The sequence below is a fragment of the Malus domestica genome, chromosome 12 (assembly GCF_042453785.1).
Source record: "Malus domestica chromosome 12, GDT2T_hap1".
Classification (NCBI taxonomy): Eukaryota; Viridiplantae; Streptophyta; class Magnoliopsida; order Rosales; family Rosaceae; genus Malus; species Malus domestica.
The window spans coordinates 2,600,267-2,620,258 of record NC_091672.1 but is presented as its reverse complement, the minus strand read 5'-3'; the positions used below and the strand labels follow the sequence as shown (position 1 = coordinate 2,620,258).

Below are 19,992 nucleotides of genomic sequence, written 5' to 3'. Positions count from 1 at the left end.
GCAAAGTCTAATTTTTTATTTTTTTTATAATCACTATAGTCATTCTCTGCCAATTCTTTGCTATTTTCATCACCCAATATCCCATTTTCTCTATATATTCCACCAACCAATACTCGATTCTCTCTGCTATATTTCACCCCATCCCCAATTCCCCAATTCCACGATTCCCCTATTCCTCAAACCCTAAATTCTCAATCTCAATCCTATATTTCAATTTTACTCCAATCTCATACCTCAATTTGTTTCAAAGTTCCCCAAACCACCATAATTTGTTTCAAAATTCAAGTTTTTCAGTATTCTAATCTCAATATATAATTATATATACAATATATATTAAATTATTTAGGTCCCTGCGTAAAGCGTAAAACGTAAAACCCTTCAACAAAAATGTAAGTGGTTCACGCCTAAAAATTGAGCTACATTCATTGTGTTGGCCTCAATATTGATTTCAAGGCTAAATAGTGTCTAACTCATACATTCACTCTATTCTCTCTAATTCGTCCGACCCGTATATTGGAGGTCTCTACCGCTTTCTATAGGCCTCCCCGCTTGGGGCCTCTCAAACCGGCATTTATTGTGCCAACCACTTGTACTATCTTAACGACACCTCTAAATTTTCTAACTCAAAATATTTGGCTTTCACAACTTTGCATTTCTGCCAAAAGAGCAGTACTTAGACACATTTCATCGAACACGTGATGTGTCACGTTCTCATATGCTTTCTTATGAGAACATTTGAACAAGATTAACTTCTAGTTTAATAATTTAACAAATTTGAAGCAAAAGAAATCCATAAATCTTGAAAAACTTGTCTTCAAGAATTGAAATTTCCTCAAGAATGTTGGAACATCTCCCAGACCCTGCGTAAAGCGGGAGCCTTGTGCACTGGGTACGACCAAAGGTCCCCTCATGCCTAGGCAGGGCTATCCATGGAACGCCTCGCCTACACCTCCTCCTTTTAATACATTGGTTGTCATTACGACACTTGATATCCAGGAAACTCGAACAATTGAGAATCTGCTGTTCAGCTCGGGTTTCGTTTTCTTTTGCTCTGAAATGTAAGACTCGCGATAGCAATGTTATGCAATGTCACGACTATCAATTTTCCTCCAGATCAAGTATTATTGAAGCGGATCTACCACACCAATCAAAATGTAGCACAGCATGAATTCCGGTTATGGTGACTGGAAAACAATGGATCGACCCCAGCTGACCCCGTTCTGACCAAATACAACATAATAACTCGAGTAAACCACAAATTTACACACTGCAGAAACCAAACCATTATCGACTGGTTCCAACGGCTCCATTCTTGACATAACAATCATGCAGACTTGTAGCAGAATCGACGATCACAAAACCAATACATCTTACAGTCAGAGACTCACTCGAGTAATGACGCGATGCCCAATGGTGCACAATTTCTCCAGGTTTGAATAGTGTTTGCATCCGACCATGATAAGAGGGTCAGATGGCGAAAAAGCAGTTCTTCCCACGTTAAAATGTCTTGAGAAAACCCTTTGCATGTACAGATTGTAGAGTGTACCCAAACCACGAATGTCTTTAAGCAAGCCGGGACACCAGTGTGCCTGAGTGATGAGCAGAGTTAAAAAGAAAGCACAGATGAAACTATACTAATATTGACAATTTCAAAGGGGGAAATAACATGTTTGGTTTTCCTATGTAGTTTCCGTCCCAATCAAATTAAAACGAGAGTAATTTCAATCAATCACATGGTTCGAACGACAGCTAAATGCAGTTAATAACAAGGAAACAAACATGCACTGCAGACAATATTACTAAGTAATCTGTCCTCACCTAAAATAATGAGCGAAAGTAGTATTATCAATACCACGTGAATAGAATGCCGCTGAACTTGAATGTGATAAGGTGATCTTTCATATCTTGCCCTAAATACACCAAGCCAGGTCCGTAAGTACATAACTATTGTCCGGATCCCCATACACAACTCTTTAAAATTTCTATACAACCACGTTCCCCGATGCTGAACCTGTCAAGGACAAGCAAACCCATAAGCATCTAGGCTGAAGCATAGAAAGCCAAACCAAGTTTTCCACAATGAAATGATTCAGGATACAGAGCGGAATCAGATATAATCACACGACAATCCTTTTGGAACACTGAAAATTTGATAGAACTTACAAGTATTTCCTTCTTTGATCTCAAGTCACAGCTAATTACTAAAGAAGAATATGAACTAATGAACATGCAATACTTAACGGAATTGGAAAATTCAAGAATCTTCTTAATTATCCAAGAAAGAAAACGTGACGCTTGAATTACAGATTTAAGAGTAAATAGAAGAGTTGTGAATACTTAAAAGTTTCTGATTTCTGATTGCCAAATTACCTGAGCGGCATGAGAAACATCAGCAATTGATGGGGAATGACTTTGTTCTTCTCCATCTTTAAATCTCTTTGTATAGCTCCCAGTGACCCTACTCCCATACACACTCCATGCAGTATTCAAGAACCCCAATACGTTTGTTCTGCTGAAGCTTTCAGGTTTGGCTTCATTAGCTTCCAGATCCCGACTCTCACCACCTCCATATCTGTTACAAGAGGTCTGTGGAAAAGAATCTGTAAAATCAGATTTCAACCTTGTATTGCCGATGTCCCAACTCCCACCTTCACCAAATCTGTTATAGTAACCAACTTTACTCAAGTTGTTCTCCTTTCTAGATTCAATAACACGGTCCACATGCACCACTCCATTCGTATTCAAGTCCTCAATTTCTCTGTTTTTGTGCTCATCTATACCAGAAGTACTGTCTTTAGCACTAGATGCGGTTGGATCAAGAAATCTTCTCAAGATACTGCTGTCCTCCACTTCTTGACCATCAGTGGGCTCGGCGTTATTTCCACCAGAAAGAAACAATGCCAAACCATGTCTATCTTGTTCATTCAAGTTAACCCACTCTGTATTTCGCATGGGATCTCCTATCGGTGTGCCCTCCAAGCTCTTCTCCACATAAAGTATTTGTTCCCTCATGGCTCCGATAAACTGCCTGTGTCTTGAATTTACATCCTCCCGATTTTGAGACCTGCCTGCCACTGCTCTTTCAAAGTCTTCCAACTGGCAGGAGAGAATCACTAAAACCTAACTAAGCAAAAAATAAAGAAAACGAAGAAAGAAAGAGTTGACATGTACAAAGATTACCACCTGCCACTTTGCCGTTTCAAGTGTAGTAGCAAGATCGCGTTTGTGATAATCTATTGACACATGTAACTTTGGGTCTGGACAGTCACCTTGAACAAGACTGAGCTCATGCAGCAGAGAGCGGAAAACCGATTCCATCCTAAAATTTAAAACACCAAAACAAAATGAGCACTGGTTTCAGGGAATGCACAACTCATAAGCAACTCAACATAATAAAAACACAGAACAGAAAATACAATAAGCAATCCACAACAAAAAAAAAGTTCCTTATGTTTATACAACAGTGAATTATCAATCTGTAAGCTCCTTTATTTTTTGAAAAAGCGAAATATTGAAGAAAGTAAAAATGGGCAGGTTTACAGTTTATTCGTTACTGGCATTTCTCAAAAGTTGATGTTTCGGACTGTCAAAGTTTCAGAGAGATGGGCCAAATGGTCCAACACCAAAATTGTCCCCAACTTAACCACCTGCTAGCCCAGCAGGAGCGGGGTTTTATCCTAAAAGGCCTCGGTTCTTCTGTTCACGTGAGACAAACACATGAATGAATACTACGCACTTGGACTTTTCGGGTAGCTCGACAAGCACAAGAAAAATAAGTTCTGATGAATATAAAGTCCCATTTGTGATAGACAACATCATTCCCAAACCAAACAAAGATCTTCAACAAAAAAATAAATTCAGATGCCAACATTCTAACCCAGCTCAGAAATCAAGTTCATCAAATTCAGCAGTTCAAAAATAATACTTTTCACCTTTTTTTTTTATTAACTTTCTTCTCAGCCCAAGTCAAAGTTTTTGCCTTTCTTTCCCCAAAAGCAAGAAAAACGCTTCCAAATTTCCAATACATATTAAAATTAAAGAAAGAAGGAAAAAAGGTAGGAGCAATTAACCTGTCAGCGGAATCTTGGACGACTTCGGCTGCGGAAAACAGAGGGTCCGACTCCCATTGGTGCAAGCTCGACGCCATTTTTATTTATTTTCTATTTGTTTTGTTTTCTACGTTCACCACCAAATAGAAAAGTTGCAGTATTTATTCATATAAAAATAAAAAATTAATTTCAAATGTCGATTTAGAAATTGGGATTTTAGGGTCTAGGGTTACAGAGATGCCGGAAACGGAGGGGAAAGGTATTCGTTAAAATGTCTAAACGACTAATTTTTTTGGTGCGTAAGGATGGAGAGTAGGTATTTGCATGTGTAGGCGACCACAGTGTCATGATTCGACGTACCAATCAGCTTCCACCACGTCATTATCTATTATTGAGCTTTTGAAATTTGGAAAAGATAACTGATCTAAAAATCTCATTTTGTACTTCTCATAAATCTCAAAACTTAAATTAATCTAACAGTAATTAATAGGTTAGAGGACGTTACCACTACTTTAGGATGGTCAGCAAAAATGTACGGTTAGATTTGATTTCTACAACTATTGAATTTTTATTTCAATTTCAATCATATTTTTCGTACTAATGTACTACGTATTATTAATGAAAAATTGGTTAGTACGTTCCGAAAATATTTTTCTTTTTACTTATAAGGAGTCATGATTTCCTTAAGACAAATTTGATCTTGACATGTGTATGGAAATATTTCTATTTGTAGTTCTAATGAGATATTTTAGTACATGTATCAAATTGTAACTTACGTTTAATGAGGTATAAGAAGCCAAACAATGTTGTTGAATGTACTATAATGTATAGATGAGTTCGTGTTAAGCGTTATTAATTGGGTAATTCATCAAAGCGTTAATAGTTATCAGTTGTTCACATGCGCACAGAAAAGTATTAACGCTAGCATTTTGAATGCACAAAAGTTGGTTTGGACATGTTTTTCCATCTATTATGGAATAGTTTACAGTTTAACTTTAGTTTTTGTTGAGAACATTTAGCTTCTTACACGTAAAAATAAAAAAAATAAAAAAACATAATTAGGTTAATGTATGTTTATATGAGTAGTCGATATGTAAGATGAAACGACTATTTGTCTATAAGAAGCTAAGTAGTGTTCTTCCGCTAAACCTTGTTTCCTTTATAAGTCCAAAACAGCTACTCAACAGCCCGCCTGCTTGCAGTTTCACAGCAGTATGGAGAGTGCTTTCAAATTTGAAATGGTAGCGGATAGCTCATACAAAAAGAAAAAAGAAGCATGTACGTTAAAGGTATAGGTGAATGATCTTTTTATTTGTAGGATTAAGCATGAATAATCCTACCGTTACGCGGGGATTCAAAGGGAAAAGTTCCCTCAATGAATTATCCATCTTCTACCTTCAAGTCGGACACAGTTTCTTCATTTCTTTCATTCAACATACCTTTCACACATAGACGAACCCTTGGAAATTGATAGTATTTTCTTCTGCATTCCAAGGATATAATATTGTCGTGGCAAACAAAAGATGGTTTCGAACAATCTTCAACTTCTAAGTTCTGCTGAAAAAATGGGATTGAACTAATTAACTGGGCAGATTTCACTTCTAAGCACTACATAAAACTCCCGATCGAAATTTCAATGTTGTCATGGCAAGGTTTAAATTATGACGGATGAATTTTTTCCTCCGAAACTCTTTGTTTATACAGCACAAGCGAAAAGAAACAAAAGCAAGAAGCCAACTTACAAGGAATTAAGAATGCTTCTCATATGAAGTACTTCACCATCTGAATTTCCTTCTGCTTGTAGCCACATTTCTCATAGAACGCTTTGTTCTCAACGCTGCAATCGAGAATCACCTTATAACACCCCCATCGAATGAGCATAATCCGTAAGGGCGTTAATAATCTTCTTCCCTAGCTGCATTTCGCGCGCATTGGCATCAACCACAACGTCATCAATGTGCCCGACTTTGCCACAGTTTCTTATGAACTTCCTCTCAATGAACACACTCCCAGTTGCGACAATCTTCCCGGAGCGATCATCTTGTATTACAAAGACCTGATGGTCCTCTGCTCGGGTGCTAAGCTCCTTTGTTTGCTCCCTAAATCCGCCATGGTGCCTTGCGGGCATGCCGGGATTTGCTCACATACGAGATTGGTGGGGTGCGGGCGTGCCACTACTAGATGCCGCTAGTAGACGGGATTTGAATGATTGAGGTTGCGCCTGAGTTTGACTTCGAACTAAGAGATTGTGCCATTGAGTGGGAGTTACTCAAATTAAGGTTCTTTGTTTGCCTTAAAAATAAGGACTTTACTTATATGGAGAGATAGAACAATATGTAAATGACAATGTTGCTTGGAAATATAAATGACAGAGGAAAGTGACTAATATTGCAGATTGCTTGTGGATTAAATGACTGAAAGAGGGTTGTACATAAAAGCCACAAATAAGATCGATGCTACAAGTGAGTAGCAGAGCTAATAAACAAGAAAAGCAAAGGATGCTTGGCTAAAAATAAATGTCTACAAGGAAGCTGATGAGCTAATTTGAGTAGAGTTTTGATTGGTTGTTTTGAGTGTCTATAATCCTTCTCCATCTGCTTCTTTATATAGAGGTCTTGGAGGAAACCCCCTGCTGAGGACACTGCATCTGCCCGAAAGAAACTTGGGCAGTTTGTATTCCATTACTTGGGCAGCTTGTATTTCACTTGCCAACTTGCATGGAGAAATAATATTAAAATAGGAACTTGCATTTCCACCACATGCTTTCATCACATGTTTTCCCACTTGTAATAAACTAACATTTAAAAGAAGCAAGTTGGCTTCTTTCACATGTTTCTTGCCCGAAAGCTTGCTGATGCCTTTCCATCTACTTGCAATACATGCATGTATCTTGATTAAACAAAGGCTAGACAAACCTCCACCACCCAAACAAATAGGAGAAACAATATTATAGTGTAAAACCTATCCCACTTGCACCAAATATCTCTCCAGATTAGTTTTCTTGCATATTAATCCTTCAAATACCATATTTTACCCAAATTGCCCAAATAAGTAAAAATGGGTATATTTTGAGTGCAAACATTCCTTCAATCGATCTTCAAAGTCCTTGTCGGATACAGAATCACAAACGGTCAGTTGTTGCAGTAGTTCTATGAATCCCTTGCCTTTGTCTGAGAGTTATAGTTTTCTAACTTGGAATTTTTGTTATTCACTGTTTGCCATCTTTTACTCGTTACAAGCTGTTAATGAAGTTGGAAATGAGTTTCATCCCATCGCAATTGTAAAGTTCAACGAAGTGATTTACACTGGTTTGTTCATTTCCGCCCCTCGATTCTCCTTCGATTTACTCAACCCAAATACCAGAGAAAAATGAAGGAGCATAGCGGCGAAGAAAATGGATGTGCGGAAATCACTTCACTAAAGTTTGTTCCAACAACCAAAGACTTTGGTATGTGATTGGATGTGGGTGACTTTACTGCAAAGTTGTATGCAAGTGCATTATAGCTCAGTTGGCTAAGAACATTCGCTCTTAAAATCAATGTCCCGTGTTTGATTTTCTATCCGATAAAAAAAAAAGCGAAAAAACAATTACGACCTAGAATTTGATTGTTACCAATTGGCACTACGGTGGGAAGTCTCATATTCGACTCTCCACAACGGCAAACTAATATTTGCATTTACATGTTTGTCTTATGGATTCAAGTGTAGACGAGTGCACTCGCCAAATTTCTTTCTTTCAATTCATGGTGAAACAAAAGGTTTGCAAAAGTGCTTTTGTAGACTCCATACAAAGACAGCTTAAGATGCGTTTATCCCACAAGTAAATCCACATATGGTAATCTACATTGTTAACAAAGGAATATCATCAGGCAAGATCATCGCCAATCGTTCAAAGTGCATTTCCCGGACTCGGTTGAACAAACGGGAACCCAACCGAAAGAAACCTTCCATCCAGATTCATCGTCGAAGTCCCCATTACAACTGGGTCCATTACGATGAAAGGATTATGGCTTTCGGAATACAGGTGAAGAAAAGAAACAAGCATATTCTGAAAACCCTAATTCTTTCATCCCAATTGTAACCTTTCACCATCCACTAGACATTAGAGAAAAAGACTTTCCTTCAAAATTTTCCAAAAGCATTCATCTAAAACAACAGAGTACTCATTGTAGTTTAACGACGAAATCAAAGTTAATGAAAACAAAATATAACACTGAAACATATGCAATAAATGTCTTAGAAAAAAAGTTTGCCGATGCTTCCTTCGCTTGGAAAGTCTCTGATAAAGATTATGAACTTAGTAGATACGGATAGCTTTCCCCATCGTACTCTTCAAGTTCAAAGACCTCACCTATTTGATCATCCAAACAAAAGGGCAACATACATAAGTACAATTAAAAGGGTAAAAAAGATAAAAGCATGCATCAAATGATACTCAACTAGAAGTCGAGACTTCAAATGCCAATCCAATCTCATTTCGGAACAGATCACAATTTACAGCTCAAATGCTCGACTAAATGAAATAAAACGACTATCAACATTAATATTCAAGAAAATATAGTAATGCAAATGGTTCAATATAAAGATATACTAGCAACAGGATCAATGAAATAAGCATTTAAGGTTTGTTATCCGTAAATTTGAGAGCCAAAACTTAGTACAGAGCGGGTATAATTCAAAAACCCAAATGATTTAAGGAGGATGAAGCAAATAACTTACATTCTGCCAATTCTTCTTCAACAGTGAAACTAAGAAATTGACACTGAGTTGCACATTCTGGAAAATCTGCTTCTCCTCCATAGCAAGATTGCCGACAGCAACACCCATGCAAAGAACCTTCTTAAGTTGGAACTTCACCATAGCTTTGGTCTCGTTAAGTTTTGCCTCCAGAGATTCCTGATGACTCACCAAGGTTGGGAACTTACCTGCAATTTGTACACAAAGCTAGAGTTAGTGTTAGCTGCCACTTCAATAAATCAAAATGTCCAACAACGAGAATACAGAATAGCTAATAATCAGGAATACTTGCCTGCCTTATTAAGACCAGGGCCAAGAAGACGAGGAATCTGCTTAATGACAGCTTCAGAAGCCAAAAATGCATGGTATTTCTTGGCAAGCTTCTTAACAAGTTTCTTGTTCTTGTTAAGCTTTTTCAAGCTCTCAACGTCCATGTAGTCCAAACCCATCTTCTCTGCCTGTGGTAAAAGCATAGGATACACAGATTTAGCTTCAACTCTATCACAAATGCATCCAGAGTCAACAAATTCATAAACAGTTCGAGATGTGCCAACTTACCTCTTCAACATGCTGAGCATCTCCAAGCATGCAAACCCTCATCTTAGGGCGAGGGATATGTGGAAGCCTGACAGAACCGCTGAAACGCTTGTCCTTTTGTGGGTCATAGTTCTTCAGACCAATCTGAAGCTCAACCGTCTCAGTGAACTTCCTCTTCTTTGTCTCAGAATTTGTCTTAATCTGTGAAATGGCCTCCCTCAGCCCATCACTTGAAAGCTTACTGTTTTAACAAATGACGGCAAAATCACAAACTTTAGGTAACACGACCAATGTAAAATAATCCGAAACAGGTTCTTGACTCCCACGATAGAGCTAGGGAACAGTTTCAAATTTATCAATTTAGATATGTAATGCAATCAATAGTCTAGGACATGAATGTAAAAAAGGTCGTACCCAGTGCACAAGGCTCCCGCTTTACGCAGGGTCTGGGAGAGGTAAATGTCGGCTAGCCTTACCCCCATTTATGGAGAGGCTGTCCCCAAGTCTCGAACCCGAGACCTACCGCTCATGGGCGAAGGCACTTGCCATCGCACCAAGTGCGACCTCTTAGGACATGAATGTAAAATAACTTTAAATCATCTTGAGATTTAGACTATCAGTGACATTTCCGCCCACCGCCACCGGAAAAAAACATAAATTAAAAAACCATAAAACAAAGTAATCAAACCACACCGCTCTCTGTAAAAACTACGCCAGATATTCCTCCCAGACTACAGATTTACGAGTATTAAATCCCTAATCACAATTTCTAGCCAGTAAACACTTCGCAAAACCAGATTAAAACAAATAAACAGCAAGGGATTCAAGCAACATGCTAATACATGAACAGAAATTTGGGATTTTGGTTTCTAAAAACACCAAAAATTCAGTTAAAATCCAAATCGATCAATAACCCAAAACTAGTTACAATCTGATGAACAAAGAACAGGAGAAGAAAATGAAATTACCTCATGGTTAGTTAGATCCTTGTCCTCGCTACGAAAAAACTTCCTACAAAATCAGAATAATGAAGCGAAAATTTTAGTGAGGTCGCAATACAGAATGCACAGAATGATGAGATGAGAAAACCCTAGTGGCGGCGGAGGCTACCTGAAGAAGGAAACCCTAGAACTGGATTTCGGGACTGCCGCGCTAAGTGGTGAAGAGACTTCGGGGCTTTTATAAAACCCTAGCTGCTTGCTACGCCTTTGTCTATTTTTGATATTTTCCTTCGAATCCCTATACTTCTAGGTTTTATCTTTATACTCTGACTTTTACTTATTTCCATCAACACCCCACGATATTTAACTCGTATCACACCTAAGTCCTTGAAATTTAAATTTTGTTATTGTTAAAAGTCAATTAAAATGATTAACGTTACTGTTTGAACCCAAAGTTAAACAATTGATCATGTGCAATCAACGTCGTTGAATGAACGGAGGACATAAATTGTCGATTGAGGATTTGATGAAATTTTACAAATAAAAGTAAAACCATAGATATTACAGCTTGTTGGGGGACTTTTAGGCTGAGCTGGACTTGGTCCTTCATGGAGACATTTTTTCTTCCTCTAGTTCGTTTGTATACCAAGTTCCGGTTACCTCAAAAGAATTACCACGTCATAGGAAGTATATCGACTGAATCAATGACTCAAAGATAGCGAGGCATAAAACTAAATCTAAACATAAAAAAGAACACCAAATAATTTATTGGCTGCTTTCAGTTGCCATCGTAAGGGTTTGATATTCTAACCCGAGGGTTAAGGCCGTCCTTAATTTAATTTGACCTCAACGAGAGGTAAAATGGATTTCCCACCTAATTGACTTATCATCCATACAACCAATCAATGTAATGCCCTGCTTAGTTACAAATTCGGGCTTATAACTTGTAGTATTACCAAGACACAATAATAATTCATTAATATTTTTCTTCACTGTTTTCTTTTCTTCCCTATCTTGTGTTGATGTGTCAAAAGGTTAGTTAAAATTGGGAGAACTAAAAGAAAGAAAGCTACACAAAAAAATAAGAAGGATCACAAAATCGGAAAATATAGCTCTGTGTCACTCCTTCATGTAGACAAAGCCAAGAGTGAGCAGAACAACCTTACATTCCAGTGCAAATTTCTTTGTTCCCTTTCTAGTTTATAATTTCTCCTTTGTTACAGTTTGTTGAGTTTTTCGTTTAACTTCGCTAAACTGACTAATCATGATTTTGTTAAATAAAATAACAGGAGATAACACAAATCATAAGGCAAAAGGGATCAAAATCTCAGAAATAAACAATAACCATTGACAGAATCAAGTCAATGTGGCCGTGCACAACAGATTCGACACTTCAAAAACACTTTCGTTGAATGGAAGAAGGTTGATAGATAAGCTGAATCCGCCCATACTTTATTACAAAAATAAGAAGTCCTACCTAAAGCATAATTTGCACGGTCCAACTTTCCAAGAGCATGAAAACTTTAGAATTGTCAAAGAGAAGCGTTGGTAATCTCATTCTTCCGATTGCCTTGTCCCCAGAACTGAAATATCTTCATATCGTTTCTGCATAAAAGAGAAAATAAACAGTTCCGATTTTAAACTTGTGACATTGTCCAGTAGACCGATCAAAATTGAGAAATTTTAAAAGTACATTCAATGTGTACAGAATGTCGTAAACAATTACTACCAACGAAGAATCTCAACTGCACTGAAGACATGAGTAGAACAATATACATGTCTATATAGATGTGGAAAGTGACAATCCATCCCAACTGTGGCCAGCGGCCAGACTCACGAAAATTCCCATCCGTTCGACATAGGTAAGGAAGAGCAACAAATGCCAGATAAACATTCCCTCGAAAAACAAATTAGGAAATACATCTATAACCAGCACCACCTAAACTCTCTCCAAAGCATGTAGGTCCAGACCCAATGAACAAACCAAACAAGCATACATGCTCGACCAAATAAGGTATACAGAACATCCAGCCATGGGCAAAAGTTTTGTCTTTACAACAACAACAACAACAAAGCCTTTTCCCACTAAGTGGGGTCGGCTATATGAATCCTAGAACGCCATTGCGCTCGGTTTTGTGTCATGTCCTCCGTTAGATCCAAGTACTCTAAGTCTTTTCTTAGAGTCTCTTCCAAAGTTTTCCTAGATCTTCCTCTACCCCTTCGGCCCTGAATCTCTGTCCCGTAGTCACATCTTCGAACCGGAGCGTCAGTCGGCCTTCTTTGCACATGTCCAAATCACCGGAGCCGATTTTCTCTCATCTTTCCTACAATTTCGGCTACTCCTACTTTACCTCGGATATCCTCATTCCCAATCTTATCCTTTCTCGTGTGCCCACACATCCCACGAAGCATCCTCATCTCCGCTACACCCATTTTGTGTACGTGTTGATACTTCACCGCCCAACATTCTGTGCCATACAACATCGCTGGCCTTATTGCCGTCCTATAAAATTTTCCCTTGAGCTTCAGTGGCCTACGACGGTCACACAACACGCCGGATGCGCTCTTACACTTCATCCATCCAGCTCGTATTCTATGGTTGAGATCTCCATCTAATTCTCCGTTCTCTTGCAAGATAGATCCTAGGTAGCGAAAACGGTCACTTTTTGTGATCTTCGCTAGATTGCTCCGGTCATTAGTGTGGATAAGTATATAAATGGATAGAGATAGGAAAGCAAACACAAGATGTACGTGGTTCACCCAGATTGGCTACGTCCACGGAATAGAAGAGTTCTCATTAATTGTGAAGGGTTTACACAAGTACATAGGTTCAAGCTCTCCTTTAGTGAGTACAAGTGAATGATTTAGTACAAATGACATTAGGAAATATTGTGGGAGAATGATCTCGTAATCACGAAACTTCTAAGTATCGGAGTGTGGTGTCGTCTTGACTTGCCTTAATAGTCTCATAGGTAGATGTGGCATCTTCTCTGGAAGTACTTTTCCTCTATCCAGGGGTGGTATCTTTAACTGGTGGAGATGCACAAGGTAATGTATCAATTTCACTTGAAGCTTACTTGTAGTTTCAGGCTTGGTCAAGCGCGATACAAACCATGTAGTAGGAGTCCCCCAAGTCGCCGAGCTAGGGGGTCTGCTGAAAGAGGTGACAGACAAGGTAAGCAATCAGAGCTCCGACTGATTGTTCACCTTCTCCCCATCTTGCAACAGCATGAAGGATAAAGAGAAGAAAAATGAGAAGAGATGATATGAGATACTTTTGCTTTTGAAGAAGTAACTTTCCACAGGCTTATTCTTGAACTGAGCTGGAGGGTTTTCTGGTTTCCTCCAGAGTATAAGGCCGACTGAAGAATTTGAGGGTCAAAACAAGTCCATCAAATCTAGAGTACGTTCCACCCTGCTGATATGGGATACTTTTGCTTTTGACAGAGTAATGGATGTATCGGCACGTGTGCTGTTACGCTTGTCTCCACATGCTTCCTTGTATCCTTCGCACTTGCCCTATCTGTTCCTCAAGCAGATGCGGAATCTTCCCTGGAAACATAAGATGTTGAAGATGAGTACTCGAGAGCAATGCCAGGTAAGTAATCAGGTAAGGGGTTCCAGGCAGTCAGTTCCTGGCTGGAAGCTTGATTCCAAGTGCTGACTGATTGCTCTCTTTCTCCTTGTCTTGCAGGTAAAAACAAAGCCAAAGGAAAGACAGGGAAAAAACATGATATGGGATACTCTTGCTTTTAACCCTGATGATATGAGATATTCTTGCTCTAGTATAGCTTGTTTGCAGAGGTATTATCGGGGGGAAAGAAAGCTGAATATTTCGAAAGGCTTCGTTGGGAGTGCCCTCTCAGATATGATGAAGGGTTGAGCATTTTTGCAGGTCTGCCTGTCCGTTGGGGATGGAGGTCGACATATATAGGAGTCTCCCTAACAACAAGTAGTAATGCTATTCCTTTACCCTGCTTGGTCATAGCACGGTAGTGGGAGCTGTCAGTTTCACATGTTTTAACTCTGTCAGAGCACTTTGAAAAAGTGGTCTGTGGTATCTGGCTCTCGAGATTCGGAGAACGATGCCTCTTCGATTTTTGAGAAAGCAATCATGCTGGGGGTCTGGCTCTCGAGATTCGGAGAGCAGTGTCTCTTCGATTTTTGAGGAAGTAATCATGTTGGGAGTCTGGCTCTCGAGATTCGGATGGCGGTGCCTCTTCGATTTTGGAGCAAGCAATCTTGTTGGGAGTGTTGTCTCGAATGTGAGTAAAGGTTGGGCATGTTTGCTAGTCTACCTTGCCACGAAGCACAAAGGTTGACACACAGGGACTTTCCAATTATCCAGCAATGGTACTGTTCCTTTACCCTCTCTTCGATTTTGAGAAAGTAGTCATGTTGGGAGTCTGGCTCTCGAGATTCGGAGGACGGTGCCTCTTCGATTTTGGAGCAAGCAATCTTGTTGGGAGTGTTTTCTCGAATGTGAGTAAAGGTTGTGCATGTTTGCTAGTCTACCTTGCCACGAAGCAGAGAGGTTGACACACAGGGACTTTCCAATTATCCAGCAGTGGTACTGTTCCTTTACCCTTGTGGGTAATAATATAGTAGCTAGACCTTCAAAATTTATGTGTCTAAACTTTGTTAGTGCTGTTTCTTTGCTATTCTTTTACCTTTCTTGGTCAGAGCGATTTAGTGGGAGCTGCAAGCTTCACGTGCTCAACTTTGGCAGAGAACTTTGGCAAAGTTATCTGTGGTACCCATGAGCTATTGTTGCGTGTGGGAAGTAGGTAATTGAACAGTAAGATTCATGTGCTTTCTACTTCACCAGAAATTTTCGACAGAATGCCCATAATTTCTGCAAAGCTGAGTGTGCGTGTGACAGGTGCTGACAAGGCTAGAAAAGTAGGTGCCTCTTCGATTTCTGAGATCGGCCCTCGTGGTCTCTGAGCAGCCCAGCTTTTGAGAAAGCGAGCGCCTCTTCGATTGATTCGGAGAACGATGCCTCATCGATTTTTGAGAAAGCAATCATGCTGGGGGTCTGGCTCTCGAAGATTCGGGGAGCAGTGTCTCTTCGATTTTTGAGAAAGTAATCATGTTGGGAGTCTGGCTCTCGAGATTCGGAAGGCGGTGCCTCTTCGATTTTGGAGCAAGCAATCTTGTTGGGAGTGTTTTCTCGAATGTGAGTAAAGGTTGGGCATGTTTGCTAGTCTACCTTGCCACGAAGCACAGAGGTTGACACACAGGGACTTTCCAATTATCCAGCAATGGAACTGTTCCTTTACCCTCTCTTCGATTTTTAATAAAGTAGTCATGTTGGGAGTCTGGCTCTCGAGATTCGGAGGACGGTGCCTCTTCGATTTTGGAGCAAGCAATCTTATTGGGAGTGTTTTCTCGAATGTGAGTAAAGGTTGGGCATGTTTGCTAGTCTACCTTGCCACGAAGCACAGAGGTTGACACACAGGGACTTTCCAATTATCCAGCAGTGGTACTGTTCCTTTACCCTTGTGGGTAATAATATGGTAGCTAGACCTTCAAAATTTATGGGTCTAAACTTTGTTAGTGCTGTTTCTTTGCTATTCTTTTACCCTTCTTGGTCAGAGCGATGTAGTGGGAGCTGCAAGCTTCACGTGCTCAACTTTGGCAGAGAACTTTGGCAAAGTTATCTGTGGTACCCATGAGCTATTGTTGCGTGTGGGAAGTGGGTGATTGAACAGTAAGATTCATGTGTTTTCTACTTCCCCAGAAGTCTTCGACAGAATGCCCATAATTTCCGCAAAGCTGAGTGTGCGTGTGACAGGTGCTGACAGGGCTGGAAAAGTAGGTGCCTCTTCGATTTTTGAGATCGGCCCTCGTGATCTCTGGGGAGCCCAGCTTTTGAGAAAGCGAGCGCCTCTTCGATTTCTGAGATCGGCCTTCGTGGTCTTTGAGCAGCCCAACTTTTGAGAAAGCAAACGCCTCTTCGATTTCTGAGATCAACCCTCGTGATCTCTAAGCAGCTCAGCTTTTGAGAAAGCAAACGCCTCTTCGATTTCTGAGCAGGCGCCTCTTCGATTTCTGAAGCTCCGTCGAGTGCAGATTTTTATAGGGGCTGGCATTAAGTTCCAAAGCACACTTGAATCTCCACCAGTAGAAGCTTCATTCTTGCACTTCTAAGATCTTGATTTGTCCGACCTCTTCTCTCTTCAACACCTTTGAAAATGTCTGGCCCCTCCGACCGTCGTTTTGACTTGAACCTTGTTGAAGAGGCAGCCCCGCCTTCTCCAGACAACATATGGCGCCCATCCTTCGTCTCCCCTACTGGTCCTCTTACCGTTGGGGATTCCGTGATGAAGAATGATATGACCGCTGCGGTGGTGGCCAGGAACCTTCTCATTCCCAAAGATAACAGACTACTTTCCAAACGGTCTGATGAGTTAGCTGTTAAGGATTCGCTGGCTCTCAGTGTTCAGTGTGCAGGTTCTGTGTCTAATATGGCCCAACGCCTATTTGCTCGAACCCGCCAAGTTGAATCATTGGCGGCTAAAGTGATGAGTCTCAAACAGGAGATTAGAGGGCTCAAGCATGAGAATAAACAGTTGCACCGGCTCGCACATGACTATGCTACAAACATGAAGAGGAAGCTTGACCAGATGAAGGAAACTGATGGTCAGGTTTTACTTGATCATCAGAGATTTGTGGGTTTGTTCCAAAGGCATTTATTGCCTTCGTCTTCTGGGGCTGTACCGTGTAATGAAGCTCCAAATGATCAACCTCTGATGCCTCCTCCTTCTAGGGTTCTGTCCAGTACTGAGACTCCAAATGATCCCCCTCCGGTGCCTTCTCTTTCTGGGCCTCTACCGACTGCTGAGACTTCTCCTAAGCAACATTTGTGAAGGCTCCCTCTTGTGTGTTTATTTTGACTCATGTATATGTACATATTTGTAGCTTATCGGGGATATCAATAAATAAGTTTTCCTTCATTTCAACGTATTGTGTTAAATACACCAAAGCCTTCTTCGCTAAGTTCTTTGAATTTTCTTTTGTTGAAGCTTGTATGTTGAAGCTTTCTGAGTGGAGCATGTAGGTTGGGGTAGTGTTCCCTTAATTTCCCGAGTGAGGAAAACTTCTCAGTTGGAGACTTGGAAAATCCAAGTCACTGAGTGGGATCGGCTATATGAATCTTAGAACGCCATTGTGCTCGATCCTGTGTCATGTCCTTCGTTAGATCCAAGTACTCTAAGTCTTTTCTTAGAGTCTCTTCCAAAGTTTTCCTAGGTCTTCCTCTACCCCTTCGGCCCTGAACCTCTGTCCCATAGTCGCATCTTCTAATCGGAGCGTCAGTAGGCCTTCTTTGCACATGTCCAAACCACCGTAACCGATTTTCTCTCATCTTTCCTTCAATTTCGGCTACTCCTACTTTACCCCGGATATCCTCATTCCTAATCTTATCCTTTCTCGTGTGCCCACACATCCAACGAAGCATCCTCATCTCCGCTACACCCATTTTGTGTACGTGTTGATGTTTCACCGCCCAACATTCTGTGCCATACAGCATCGCCGGCCTTATTGCCGTCCTATAAAATTTTCCCTTGAGCTTCAGTGGCATACGGCGGTCACACAACACGCCGGATGCACTCTTCCACTTCATCCATCCAGCTTGTATTCTATGGTTGAGATCTACATCTAATTCTCCGTTCTTTTGCAAGATAGATCCTAGGTAACGAAAACGGTCGCTCTTTGATATTTCTTGATCTCCGATCCTCACCCCTAACTCGTTTTAGCCTCCATTTGCACTGAACTTGCACTCCATATATTCTGTCTTTGATCGGCTTAGGCGAAGACCTTTAGATTCCAACACTTCTCTCCAAAGGTTAAGCTTTGCATTTACCCCTTCCTGAGTTTCATCTATCAACACTATATCGTCTGCGAAAAGCATACACCAAGGAATATCATCTTGAATATGTCCTGTTAACTCATCCATTACCAACGCAAAAAGGTAAGGACTTAAGGATGAGCCTTGATGTAATCCTACAGTTATGGGAAAGCTTTCGGTTTGTCCTTCATGAGTTCTTACGGCAGTCTTTGCTCCTTCATACATATCCTTTATAGCTTGGATATATGCTACTCGTACTCATTTCTTCTCTAAAAGTTTTGTCTTTAGGAAAAATAAAAAATCAGCATGTATTTACAGAAGGGAAAATATATAAAAGCAATTTACAATTTTGATTTTCCATCTGTATCTAATATAGAAAATAGCACATGGGCACAATCGTACATAGCATTCTTCAAGTGTTTCCATCAAACTGGAAATACATAAATTCTAATATACACGGAGTAAGTGCACGCAAACCACCATGTGTAAATAAAACTAAAGAAAAGTTCACATACCCCAACATTATTGTACTCCCACAGCTTATGAACTCCATAATCTACAGCCTGAAACCAGCAAATCAAATACATAAGAACACTATGACGTTCGTTCTTCTTTCACAAAACAACATAAGTCAAATAGAAGATAGAGGCGAATCATAAGAAACAAATTCAGCAAGGAATGAAAAAAAACTCATTCAGAAACATGCATACACCCCAAAACTCAGAAGAAAAAAAAACACCTGAAATGTAAAGTTCCAAGCAATGCAAATCCAGTAATGTCTCCAGTTAGCAACTCTACGTCCTTACGAGCATTGCGCATATGAGATAATATGAAATCATAAACCAAAGTGCCAAGATTTTGAATCTCGATAGTTCCACTATATATATGACCCTCAACTTGATCAATTTAGCAACTTTTCATCTTTACGAGCGTTGAATATATGAACATATATGAAACCAATTAATGAAATTAGATCTATAAAATTAATTACCAAAAATTAATTACTAAATGGCAATAAACAAATATCAAATTTCACCCATTTTTCACCAACACAATAAAAATATAGCCGCTCCCGTTTAATCACAGGACCAATTCAGCAAAATACCATAAACACAATTGAAATTCCTGAGCTTTCTGCTAGACTAAACTGACCTAATCGCAAATCAATCACCTTTAATTTCCTCAGATTTTCCTACCAACGAAACAGAAAACAACAGGGAACAAAAATAATCTGAAACGAGAGGTTCAGTGAGGGAAACCCTAATCTAAAAACTTGTAAGATGCTCACCCGCTCGCCGAGGAAGGCGCCGGCGATGACGAAGGTGACGTAGACGGAGTTGCGGCGCATGATGACCCTGTAAAGGCCTTCGAAGAGTTCGCCGCCGCTCCTTCGGGCCGCTGAATCCATGGCGATCTGCGCGAATCTGTTTCCGGTTGCTTCTGATCTGAGCTGCGAGGCGGAAGATTTTGGTCAGAGCTCTTGCGTCGTGGAAATGGGAAAGGGATTTGGGTTCTGTAATTTTGTGTTTGGATTTGAGAACCGGGTTGCTCGGAGCGGTCCGCTAGAGTGTTGGAACGGTTTGGGGCGGGTCGGTCGGACCGGCTGTTGTGGGCTCTGAAGGTACTGGTCCATGTAGGCTTAGAATTTCATTTTTCAATGGAAATTTTGTCTCAATGGAGTTTTCGTCTTCAAATCACTGCCTCGTAAGTTTGAATTATTTTTCAATTTAGTGGTGTACCAGCTTTTAAAACAAAGGCGAGATTGTGAGCAAAACGATTTAAGTGGTTTATTCCTAAATATGGGCTACGTTCATTATAGTGATTTAATATATATTTGATGTGGGTTATAAGAGTGCTTTAAAATAATGTAATGTAA

The 19,992-nt window shown here is 40.1% G+C and overlaps 3 protein-coding genes and 1 pseudogene across 4 annotated transcripts; all 4 read right to left on the bottom strand.

Annotated features, from left to right (window-relative positions):
* Positions 1-1,102: 1,102 nt before the first annotated feature.
* On the bottom strand, positions 1,103-4,333 carry LOC103452461 (uncharacterized). 2 transcript variants are annotated; one of them, XM_008391986.4, is made up of 5 exons: positions 4,071-4,333; positions 3,184-3,319; positions 2,371-3,096; positions 1,819-2,011; positions 1,103-1,589 (listed from the first exon to the last, which is right to left on the bottom strand). In XM_008391986.4, the coding sequence occupies exons 1-5, from the start codon at positions 4,145-4,147 to the stop codon at positions 1,564-1,566; spliced, it is 1,158 nt and encodes a 385-aa protein (XP_008390208.3). In that variant the 5' UTR covers positions 4,148-4,333; the 3' UTR covers positions 1,103-1,563. The 2 variants fall into 2 exon arrangements, with proteins under 2 accessions (XP_008390208.3, XP_028946071.2); XM_029090238.2 differs by having other exon boundaries at positions 3,270-3,319; positions 4,071-4,322.
* Positions 4,334-5,787: 1,454 nt separating this feature from the next.
* LOC114820133 (glucosamine 6-phosphate N-acetyltransferase-like) lies at positions 5,788-7,271 on the bottom strand (annotated as a pseudogene).
* An 880-nt stretch (positions 7,272-8,151) lies between these two features.
* On the bottom strand, positions 8,152-10,551 carry LOC114820086 (large ribosomal subunit protein uL1-like). Its single transcript, XM_029090241.2, has 6 exons — positions 10,434-10,551; positions 10,292-10,334; positions 9,345-9,564; positions 9,079-9,244; positions 8,769-8,974; positions 8,152-8,400 (listed from the first exon to the last, which is right to left on the bottom strand). The coding sequence occupies exons 2-6, from the start codon at positions 10,294-10,296 to the stop codon at positions 8,347-8,349; spliced, it is 651 nt and encodes a 216-aa protein (XP_028946074.1). The 5' UTR covers positions 10,297-10,334; positions 10,434-10,551; the 3' UTR covers positions 8,152-8,346.
* Positions 10,552-11,569: 1,018 nt separating this feature from the next.
* On the bottom strand, positions 11,570-19,897 carry LOC103452224 (cytochrome b-c1 complex subunit 9, mitochondrial-like). Its single transcript, XM_029090242.2, has 3 exons — positions 19,405-19,897; positions 18,632-18,679; positions 11,570-11,869 (listed from the first exon to the last, which is right to left on the bottom strand). The coding sequence occupies exons 1-3, from the start codon at positions 19,522-19,524 to the stop codon at positions 11,819-11,821; spliced, it is 219 nt and encodes a 72-aa protein (XP_028946075.2). The 5' UTR covers positions 19,525-19,897; the 3' UTR covers positions 11,570-11,818.
* Between the last annotated feature and the right edge of the window lie 95 nt (positions 19,898-19,992).

Excerpts from the sequence above, each read along its gene's own strand:
- LOC103452461 (XM_008391986.4), bottom strand. The coding sequence starts at position 4,147 with ATGGCGTCGAGCTTGCACCAATGGGAGTCGGACCCTCTGTTTTCCGCA. Across the intron at positions 3,097-3,183 it reads TTGAAACGGCAAAGTGGCAG|TTGGAAGACTTTGAAAGAGC; the intron begins GTGGTAATCTTT and ends CTCTCCTGCCAG. Across the intron at positions 1,590-1,818 it reads ACTTTCGCTCATTATTTTAG|GCACACTGGTGTCCCGGCTT; the intron begins GTGAGGACAGAT and ends CTCATCACTCAG.
- LOC114820086 (XM_029090241.2), bottom strand. Across the intron at positions 9,245-9,344 it reads ATGCTCAGCATGTTGAAGAG|GCAGAGAAGATGGGTTTGGA; the intron begins GTAAGTTGGCAC and ends CTTTTACCACAG. Across the intron at positions 8,975-9,078 it reads CCCTGGTCTTAATAAGGCAG|GTAAGTTCCCAACCTTGGTG; the intron begins GCAAGTATTCCT and ends TACAAATTGCAG.
- LOC103452224 (XM_029090242.2), bottom strand. The coding sequence starts at position 19,524 with ATGGATTCAGCGGCCCGAAGGAGCGGCGGCGAACTCTTCGAAGGCCTT. Across the intron at positions 18,680-19,404 it reads GCGCCTTCCTCGGCGAGCGG|GCTGTAGATTATGGAGTTCA; the intron begins GTGAGCATCTTA and ends TGCTGGTTTCAG. Across the intron at positions 11,870-18,631 it reads GGGAGTACAATAATGTTGGG|AAACGATATGAAGATATTTC; the intron begins GTATGTGAACTT and ends TCTTTTATGCAG.